Genomic DNA, 11,013 nt, shown 5'->3' on the forward strand with positions numbered 1-11,013 from the left:
CAACCTGTCATCACAGCTCATGCTTTCTGATTGCATTTTCTCCTCCAGTCCCTTTCCAACCAACTCCTATTTCTATTAAAATGCAGTGCCCAAAACTGACACACAATTGCAGCTGCAGTGAGTAGAAGGGATGCAATTTTACATGAAGGACCTGCTGGGTATCTTTAAACAAAACCAAACCCCACACAACACACACTCAAACCATGTCTCCATTTCCCAGGATAGTATTTACCTTGCACTGCTGACAGGTTCAGTGCTCAGTTCCCTGGACCCCTGCAGAACAACATATTGCCAGCCAGCAAAGCCTCCTGCTGCGTTGGAAGAACCAACTGTTCCTGCTGGGGTAGCACTTGTGCTGTGTTTGTTTCTATCACACATCCTCTTAAGGCTACTTCTCGTGTTTGTCAAGAATGTTCTCAGTCATGTCTTCCAAAGCATCTGTAGCTCTTTCATGCTTGGCATTCTATAGAAACTAATGGAGACTACAGTTTGTATGCATCACAGTGGAATAAAAATGCTGAAGAATGATGGTCCCACTTCATCACACTTTCAGTATAACAATCAGCCAACAATAACCACTAAAAAGCTTCATATTGCTCGGTAGAGTGCAGCTTGTTCTTCTAGGTTCTCCATAGGGCACAACTGCTGCGTTGTGGAGTTCCCTGAGCAGAGCAGGCATCTCGTCTCACCTGGACCTAAATGCTCTGCAGATTTCGTGCACTGTGCTGGCCGCCAAGACAAGAGCTCCCAGCAGCTCTGCACAGCGCTCTGTACCTCTGCCAAAGGCACCAGCTGCAGAATACAACACTAGCTTCAGTCAGGCCCCTGAGGTCTGCATAAAGGAGACATTTCCCAGGTCACAGTGCCTGAAAATGTGTGCTCAACTAAATTACCTACCCTTAAAAGGGATGACAATTGAATTTAGTTTTATGCTGCTTCATTTGACATGAGGCTGAAGACAGAGAAGCTAGCTCCAGGTCTCTACCCTGCAATTTTTCCAGGTGCAAGCTTTCATTATGTGGTAATTGCGACATCACCCTAATCTCCAGCTGCACACATGACATGACAGTTAGTAGTGAAGCTTGGCCTTCCTATGGCATTTACCACCACTACAGCTTTTCTTGACAACCCTGTTGTACAATTGCATTATTATTTCTGCTAAAAACTGTCATTTACAGCAGAATCAGTACCAGTGTGTAACAGCGTTAACAAGGGATGGCCAGCTTTGCATGGGTGTACAGGCTTTTGCATTAGACTGTGCAGGCTCCAAAGGACCCTCCCAACCCCAGCTATTCTGTGATTATGAATTTCCTATGCAAGAGTCTGTAAAACTGCCAGTCTGGGGAAAGGAGGAATCAGGAATACTAGCCTTAGAGAAATGTCAGCACCATTCCCTGATACAACTCATGAACAGTGGAAAAATTGTATGGAATAATCAATATATTGAGAAAATGTACTTAATGAGATTATCAGTTTTATCCACCATCAGCTCTTAAGGCTCATGCACTCCAAAGAAACCTCATCTCCGAGTCTGGATCTGTCAACAGCTCCTAGAGAAATGTGTTCATTGGTCTCACCTCCGTGTAGCACAGTGAACAGATATTAACACATTTGATGAAGAATGTACTTACACCCATACATACTTAGAAGTCACAGAACAAGCCTACCCGTCCCAGTCACTGCATTACATGAACAGATTAGATCACAATCACCTAAATTTTAAACTTACTTGAAATTCCCCAGTGGAGAATCTATTTGTAACTGAGACTGCATCAAGCAGAGGCTCATTAAAAAAAAAAAAATCCAAACAAGCTAATTCTAAATATTTGGTCCTTGATATAACCTCTGATCTGGGAGGTAGCTATTTTATTTGTTCTTGTCCAAGTGGTCCCAGGATTCTCAGCAGTGAATGCACAGAAGAAAGTCTGCTGGCAGAATTAGTGATGTTATGGAAGGAAAAACAATGCACAGAATGTAAAACAAAATATTTATTATAGCTACAGTGTTTAGGAACACCTCAGGAATGTGGATGAGATGTAGCAGTTATTTTTTTATTCCTTTCTGTGTTTATCAGAGATACAAGCTGGAGTATTTCTGGGTGAACAAACTTTCCTGCAAAACAAAAGAAAGAGAAAATTAATTAAAAATGCTCTCATTTTCCTATGTGTGAAAGGTTGGCAGTGAAAGGCTAGCAGTGTTTAGGCCCAAAATAACCACCAAGTTATTCTTTTAAGAAAGAGATTACTCCCACTTACTCCAACTATGGAATAAGAGTAGTTACAGCTAATTTTCCCCCAAAACTTATAAAATTATTTTGTATTCTATTAAGACACTTAAAAGCTGAAAAAAGGATGCACCCTAAGCGGGACAATCCCATGCTATGTATCCAGCTACAGGAAACCACCCCAATTACATGTGCACAGAGGGTGTACACTGGAGGCTCTTACTGAGACACTAGCTTAGTTTAAGTTACTGAGTAGGAGGGTGTAGACATCAATTAGAAAATAAAGTATTCCAGCTATGCTGATGTTGTCCTTTTTTTCCTTCTTCCCTAATAAAATTATTGCATTTTTCAGAGAGCTTATTATTTCCCTGAGGAGTCACCAAAGTATAAATGGGGCTTGTCAGGGACTGTGTCTGGTGATTGCTGGTCCTCTTCCCAAGTTTGTGTGTCCCTATTTTTTTCCCAGGATAGGACAACTTGGAATCACAGTCTTCTTCTGGTGTTCAACTTGCTAAAGTAATAAAGACAATTATTTTACCTTTTTTTTTTCCTTTCCAGTTATTTTGGAGAAGATGAAAAGCAGCGGATAGAACAAAAAGTAATACAATTGCACCTAGCACATTTCACTGAGCTGGTTCTCACGTGTGCCTTGGGCAGGTCACACAAGACCACACAGCTCACGTAGGGATAACAAATTCTATTTCACTGGTTCATGAAACACTAACAAAGTCAGAGCATCAGTGAAGAAGCCTCCTTTATAGCCCTCTGATGGTATAGGGAGATCCTTAAACACATGCAAGTGCAATGAAAGCTGGGCCTCTCTCTAAGTGTCCAAAGTGATGTAAAGGGAACTTGGCATAAATGAGATTCAGGTTCAATACATAAAAACAAATGTAAGGTATGTTCACACTGCAATAAGTTTCCCCAGAAATATTTAGGGTACTTAAGCAATGAGTAAAATAACTAGTTCTCACTTGCTCTGAATGTCTATCAGAAAAAAAAAAAAACAATGTATATATTTCATTTCATTTACAAAAGAAAAAAAGCCAAATGTCATACCAGCAGCTGAATCGTAAAAATCCTGCAGTCTGCCAGGTGTGTTTTCCAACTCTTCGTACTCAAATGCTTGCAGTATCATCTCACACCGATCCAACTGTTTTACAAACTTGGCTTCTGCAGTACACTGGTTTTCATATTCCTGCACAGATTTGCAGTTATAAGACAGAAATTGTGTTGTTCGGAAACAGAGTATTAGAAGCTCTTTATATATCTATAATTTTCTTCACTAGTACATGCCACTCCATAAATATTAATGACAGTTATGTTTTCATTCTCTTTTCAAGGCTGCTATTCAGCAAAACACCTGAAATAAGTACGTGCCAAATTTCTATTAAATGTAAAAGGACTTAAGAACACAATTCTTTGTGGACTCAAAAATGTACAAAGTGTTTTGGCTGAATCAGGGATGGTATGGAGACAAGCCTACATGATACACAAGTTCAGTAATAGGTTCCATTTAACAACATTTTATATATACAGATCTTTTCAGGCCTTACTACGGCTATGAATTACCACAGTGTGTGCCTATGCATTACCATTACCTATTCTGCACTTTCCTCCACAACTTGCTGTTTTTATAAGGAGTTGTTCTTTACATTTCTCCTGTCACTCCTTAATGTATTTGGTCTAATCTGTCTGAGTTGCTTATGTCTTTATGCCTCTCCTAAGAGGTAGGGAGGGGAGCTGTTAAGGGGTTTCCTCCCCTTCAGACTAAGTCCTTTAATCTCTCTGCTATCTTTTTCCTCTCTCCAGTCATCATCAGCACATATTTGCAAGTCATTCACATTTCTAGTCAACTTGAACAATTTTGCTGTCATTTGCTTCCAGTGATGCCTGCAGCCGGGTTTGCCATTTCATTTTCTCTTTTCTTAATTCTAAATTATGTTTCATCAGCTGGTCTTCTCCTGACTTCCAAAACCAACTGCTGAAAAAACCTCTTTCTGTGCAGGTTACCATCACACCTTGATGCCCTTGACCCCACTCACCATTATCACCACCAATAATTAGACCAGAGGCTTAAGTACACACAGGGCCCATCTGTGCTTTCAGATCACAGCAGTTCTGCAGATGAGAATAGCACAACTGCAGAAAAAGATTACCCTGCTGACTAAAGAATATGGCATCTCTTTATGCATCTTAAGAAGACAACTGTGGGTGTGGGTGTCATTCACAATGGCAAGATCCTGGGTTGTAATTCCAGCACAGTGATGGTCAGATAAGTGTGATGGTCATTTCCTTGTCTGACAAACTATTAGGACCTGTTCATTCTTATGCTTATTGCTTTACCTTTGAAAGTCAGAAATACAGATTTTGGTAGCCATGATTGATTCATATACTACTCTATTTGGACCTGAATGATGCTTTGAATTCTCAATTACATTTTGATCATTATTTTAGTAATTAATTTAATTTCAACATTTTAACCTTATTTTCCTCTTTTCAATCTAAGCTTTGCCTCATCTTTAAATTATTTAAATACTACTTATTTTATTATTCTTAAATCTATTTATTTCTACTCTTTTTAATTTTTTTTTGGCCACCAAAGAGAACAAATGCTTGGCAGCATTATAAAGGAGAACTTCAAGAAAAGGAGAATTACAGCTGTTTCCTTTTAAAGCAAACCCCAGCAATTAACTGGGAGTATCAATCTGTTACCAAACTCTTTGTGCCATACAACCCACCAGATCTTATTCATACCCCAGCTCACATTAACCTCGAGTAACTTCAGCTATTATATCTGCAACTGTGCAAAGTGCTGAAATAAACAGTGTTTCCTGCCTGTAGGTGTTTGAGAGTGTGAAATAACAGTACCCTTTGGAAAAACAGTAACTGGTCTCTCAAACACCACAGTCTGTCTCTTAAAAATTACTCTTGTGCTTTTGCTCTTGAAAATAAAAAAGCAGGACAGGGCTGAAGTGTGCCGACTCATTTACTTTAACATTTTTTCAAATGTATTCTGAAAATATATCGAAGGCGTCTTTCTGCTACTTTTCTTGCCTACACCAGACTTGCAGAATGCCCACCAATACAGTTCAAAGCAATAGTCCTTGTAAGGCTGAAAGCAAAGGCATCTTTCTGCTACTTTTCTTGCCTACACTAGACTTGCAGAATGCCCACCAATACAGTCCAAAGCAATAGTCCTTGTAAGGCTGAAAGGGGAAAAGGGGCAGAGATGAGGGCAGAGCAGCGCAGGAAGGACTTGGTAAGAGTGTCAGCAGACCTTGTCCCAGCCACTGTTCAGCTCTGGGCCATAACTTCCTTCACTCACAAAAAGAAATAGGAGGGAAATGCCTCTGGCTAGCTGAGAGCAGAGCACCATCTAAGTCATCAGAGGCTTCTTATTTTCTGACTTTTTTTTCTTTTCTTTCTTTTTTAGGAAGCTCCTAGTTGTCCCACTTAAAATAAGACTAGAGGGACTACATGTGAATATTAGATTTTTAGGTTACACTCGCTGCTATGCAGATTACACTCATATTGGTGCATTGGAAACTCAATGCCAATAAATTACCCTGAAGGTAGAAAAAAAGAACAAATTATCAAAAGCGTGCATATGCTAAATTATGGTTAATGAGAATGATAAAAAGTTAACATGCTGAAGACCTAACTGCATAGTGAACCAGCTCTTACACAACCATAAGAGAAGACCGAGGTAAAAAAAACCCAAAATACTTGCAAAACAAAAAAAAATCCTACAGGACTATCTTATCTATCAAAAACTCCTTTTCCTCAATTATAACAGCTTCTCAAGGGAAAAAGAACCAGTGCCCACTAAGCAAATGCACACAGATTATTTGCCAGATCTGGTTATGCTGGTTTACCCCCTTTACCTTGCATTATAGTATTAAAAACCCATCCCCATTGCCAGTTTCACCACACAACTACAGCAAGAAAAAAAAAAACCCAAACAGTTCTGTAACAAAAGGCAGAAACTGGCTGCAAATATCTGGAATTTAAACACAGTCCAAGTGGAGAAGCAAGAATATCAGCATAAAACACAGGTCACAGAGTCCAAGAAACGTACAGTGCTTTGTTGGCAACAATATGTGAATAAGAAATTGTGGATGCACTTGTCCTCAAGTGACTGTATGCCAGCAGAAGATAAAGCACAGTAACTATAAACCTGAGTTGTTTGGAACTAATCTAATCATCCCTAGTTTGCAAGATCTTAGCAATTCACAGGGTGAGTTCACATCAAAAACTTAAATCACCTTCAAAGACAGAAGATACTTTCCCATACACACATTTAAGGTACCCAAGACCAGCCAGCAATTTGTGGTGTTTGTAGAAAAGTACTGTTCTTGTCAGTACACAACATGTAAGTTTAAATGAGAAGTTACTACTAAATATTTTAGCCTAATGGTCTGTATAATAAAGAAATTGAAGCCACATAAATTATTACTTGCACAAAAAGCAGAAAATATTCCACAGCACCATCAACCCCCATTACTTGTTCCTGTATTAAAAGATCATGACCTGCAAATGGAGAATTGTGAACAAAAGAGGTAATGTAGTAAAAAAATTAGATTTATATCCAACAGGGCTGGATATAGAGGACAAACAGTTTCTTCAGTTGTACAGACCAAGCCCTGGACAGGTTCATCTGGAACTTCGAGAGGCCAAAGGCAGAAGCTGGTTGTTTTACCAAAGTTTGGGGTTTCTGTTTAAAAAGGACTCCAAAGTGACCTTGACTCACACCGTTAGCTTTATCTCCCAAGCAAATTAATCTACCTTGCTTTAAGTCAAAATAAGAGATGACAGTTTCATAGGTAAACAGGAAAAGGATAATGGGTCATCCTGAATTTTGGCAAAGGATTAAATAAATGCAAGCTTACTTCCCAGAGCTCATAGATTTCTTTTCTGAGGTCCTCTGATAGAAGCTGGGTCAGTTGTTGCATAGCTGCCTGAAAAAAAAGAAGCCATTTCCATTTATCCTTTTTTTGAGCAAGCACATTTTTATCATTATCTTTTTTTTGAAGAATTAACTACTTGTTACCAAGTTTGTAGAAACATACATTACACAGTATATTATTCTGAAGTGCACGTGTACATAAATCTGTCAGAGAAACAGTAGGACCACTCAGTGAAGAATCTTTTCTGGGAGCTGCTTAGGTGAATTTAGAGAACTAGTCTAAAACAGAAAAAAAACAGCCTGAGAGTTCATCCAATATCTTCAAGAGTCCACAAAGAAGCTCAGAGCAAAACAGGCAAGTCAAATGCCAGGGAACTGTTATCAATTATCACTTCTGCCTTCCAGATAGTACAGCCAACGTTTGAACTTAATAGGTTATAGATGCTGTTACTTCAAAATACTACCTCCTAGTGTTGACAAGGAATTGCCCCCTCCCAAACACTCAACTAGCATGTTTCCCAAGCACGGCTGGTAACAGCTACTGACCGCTGACCGTCAGGCATGCAACACAACACAAGCCTTTAAAAACCTCCAATTTTGAAAAACAGAGAAAAAAATCAATTTAATACTCCGCAGCAACAAAATGCAGTGCTCCCAGGCTGAGATACCGTTTGTTCCACAACAAAAACCTTGGTACAAGGTTTAATGCAGTATCAACCAGCAAGTGGAAATTGTTCTGGATGCTCTTCATGCTCTCCCAGCTGATCAGTCTCATTTCTGCACTATTTCTACCGTTTTCCTAGGAACACTAAGGGCTGCTTCTGAAACAGTCAACATCACAAGCAAGACAAGGGTTTTGTGCCGTGATTGTTTCTCCACTTCAAATACAAGCTATAGTGTCACAATACAGCTGAACTGAATCAGCTGCTCCCCACCACTGAAGCATCAAGATCTCACTCCTTTCCACCTCCTTCCAGCTCTGGAGCTCATCAGATTTCACGGTTAGCAGGCCAAAACGATCTACCTGGCAAAAACCCAACCAACCAAACCAAACAAAAAACCCTCAAAAAAAACCAAATCAAACAACCCCAAAGAAAAAACCCTTTTTTTTTTTTTTTAATTTACTTCATTTTCTGTTGCCTTCACCTTGGTGAGACTAGCTGCTTAAACTTACTGCACAAGCAGCAAACTTCAGAACCAGCTCAATGTCAGCTGTAGAACAAAGGAAAAAAAAAAAGGAGAACTCTGCAGCGGAAGCAGCATATTGATAATTCAGCTCTCAAGCCACCTTATGAAACCATTACCCTTGGTGTATTTTTTGCAAGTACTTCAGAGTCAGCCTAAATGTTTAATGCTTGACTCTCCTTCCTACAAAGTCAAGAGTAGAGTCCTCACTGAGTGAAATGGGAGCAGAAGGAGCTGCAAATACTTAAGAAAACTTCTTAAACATACTTAGGCATCAAAGTATCTTTTTCATTGCCTAAATACAAATGAGAAGTCCCTCTAGGCAAAGTTAAAGCCTGAACTTCAGTGCCAAAATGACCTTTGGAGGTTTCCAGGAAAGAGTTTTTTTGTTTAGTGTAAAAACACACTAGAAAGTATGTAGAAAAAAAGAAATACCAAAAATTGCAGTCAGTAAAGATAGTACTTCAAGAATGCTGAATACCCTTTCATCTTTAATTTCCACTTTCTTAGCAAAGAGCTTGCTCCTGGAGTCATAGCCCTGCCCCAACCTTAAGCATAAAAGTGGGTTGGGAGAAATAATAACTGCAAGGTTTTTTAGAGTCTTTGAAGACCTAATTGTAGGCTCTTCAGAGTTTCCAAGGCATCACGTTGCCCTCTAGCTGTGGCTGGAAGAGTGGTTTACATTTTCTTCAAACAATTCAGCAAACCAGAAATGACAAACCAACAGTATGGATAAATACAAGGCCAAACATAAAATAACTCTAGGCACGCTGCACTCAGACTCATGACCTGTGCACCTGTGTCTGGAGTCCTGGTAAAATGGTTTAAATAAAGTATCTGTCACAACCACATAAAGTATCTGGCACCACACAAATAATCCCCCAGGAACAGTCATCCACCCTTGTTAGCGTATCTGCTCCCTGCTCCCCACCTCTCAGTAAGGCTGATCAACGTGACTAATTCAGACTACCAAAAATACAGCTTCTTCACGAATAAACGGCCAACATGAAGATGACTTCAAAGGTTCTACTTCCTAACTCTGTACTTGGTGACGCTACATGGACAAAAAACACGAGCCAAAAACTTTGGTTGTTTGTGGCACACTTGTCCAATGCCAGTATTATGTTCCTTAGAGGGTCTCTTCACTACCAATAGAACACTAAAAAAAAAACAGAACACTTCACAGATGTGCCTTCATGCCTTATGTCCATACCTCTTCTCTCCTGTGTTTCTCCTCTTTTGAGATATTATCTGCAGGAGCAATATCTCCAACAATGCATTCAGCCATATCATGCACCAAAGCTAATCGTATGCATCTGACAAGAAGCAAAGACAAATAACTAGTTTTTCAACATTTTAAGTTATATCTTGTTATTCACAAAGCTAAGAGACCTTAATTTATCCCCTTCATTTATTTTACAGGGTGGTTTACAGGGTGTTTGTTGTTTGGGGTTTTTTTTAATTTTACATAACATTTTTCACTTCTTTGCTAAGTAGTTCTCTCCTTGACATGACTTTAATTCCTGATTTCTAGCTAGTGCTGCTTGGAAATGTAGATTCAAGTATAAATATAGTTTATACAAGAACACGGCATTCAAAATAACATAATTAGTTTTTGTATGCTTAGCTTTTGGAGATGTTGTAGTAACTACGTACATTATACACTTCAGATTAATGCTGCAACAGGTAGAAGGTGACCTGATGGAAGCTATCCCAAATTCAGCACATAATTTGACACTCACAGCTCTGTAGTTATGTCAGTCTGCAGCAGACATAGCACCTTCACTATGATCCCACACTAGACTTGACACTAATTCAACACTAATGATGCCTTCTCTTCTACGCTATATGATTTCTAAGGCTCCTTAAGGACTGCTTGCTGCTGAGCGCTAAGTCCGTCAAAATCCACATGGAGTATGGCTTTACCTTTCCTGTCTGCTGCTTCAAATTGTGTTTTAACTGAGTGTTTTCAGCTTGCTTACTTATGGCTTGAGAGAAGACCAGCTCAGAGCCTCTGCATTAATGACTCGTCTCAGCACATGGACTTTAGCAATAAAATTCTTTACCCCTTTCAGCTCTCCAGGTAAACAACACCCTGTCCAAGGATGGAGGGGACAAAAAAAAGAGGGGGAAAGTATTTCAAACTCCTTCAGTGTGTTTTAAAAGCCCTTCCTCAGGATGAGAGCTATTTTAAGTGTTTCCATTGCAGCTCTCCCACGACATTAATAAACGGTCACGATAACTAGAGTCAGTCTCACCTGTCCTTGTTAAGTGATTTGTCTTCAGTCACCAACGCCATCATCGCCATCCTGTACATGTGATCGGACACACTCTCTGGCTTCGCCACGTTCCTGTACACCCATCCTGTCCGCGGTACTCTCTGCATGAGGAGAGCATCACAGCAACATAAACGTTAAAACCCTAGGTTTTGAAGGACCTCACTTCAGAGAGGCCGGTAGAAATCTCGTCCCACCGTGACCACCACGCTTCAGCGAGCTTTGACGCGTCCAGGAAACACCTGCCCCAAAGACCGGGCTCCCCAGAGGCTGTGAGGGGCTGCCTTCGCAGTGCTCTTCACAGGCAAAGAACACGCGGCAGCGGCAGGCGCCCTGCTCAGTCGCACGGTGCTCACATCGAAACTCCGGCTCCCCCGGCCGCAGCACCGCAGCACTGTTTCCGCTCCGCAGGCGCCGCG

General features: G+C 40.2%; 1 protein-coding gene across 1 annotated transcript; it reads right to left on the reverse strand.

Moving 5' to 3' along the window:
* Positions 1 to 1,962: 1,962 nt before the first annotated feature.
* Positions 1,963 to 10,704, reverse strand: HDDC2 (HD domain containing 2). The gene is made up of 5 exons (XM_010078524.1): positions 10,577 to 10,704; positions 9,532 to 9,634; positions 7,117 to 7,185; positions 3,284 to 3,422; positions 1,963 to 2,112 (listed from the first exon to the last, which is right to left on the reverse strand). Exons 1-5 carry the CDS (start codon positions 10,702 to 10,704, stop codon positions 2,018 to 2,020), a joined length of 534 nt encoding a protein of 177 aa, XP_010076826.1. The 3' UTR covers positions 1,963 to 2,017.
* Between the last annotated feature and the right edge of the window lie 309 nt (positions 10,705 to 11,013).

This window comes from Pterocles gutturalis, unplaced genomic scaffold (genome assembly GCF_000699245.1).
Source record: "Pterocles gutturalis isolate BGI_N339 unplaced genomic scaffold, ASM69924v1 scaffold5103, whole genome shotgun sequence".
Classification (NCBI taxonomy): domain Eukaryota; kingdom Metazoa; phylum Chordata; class Aves; order Pterocliformes; family Pteroclidae; genus Pterocles; species Pterocles gutturalis.

Excerpts from the sequence above, each read along its gene's own strand:
- HDDC2 (XM_010078524.1), bottom strand. The coding sequence starts at position 10,704 with ATGCAGAGAGTACCGCGGACAGGATGGGTGTACAGGAACGTGGCGAAG. Across the intron at positions 9,635-10,576 it reads AAATCACTTAACAAGGACAG|ATGCATACGATTAGCTTTGG; the intron begins GTGAGACTGACT and ends GCTTCTTGTCAG. Across the intron at positions 7,186-9,531 it reads AGAAACACAGGAGAGAAGAG|GCAGCTATGCAACAACTGAC; the intron begins GTATGGACATAA and ends CTTTTTTTTCAG.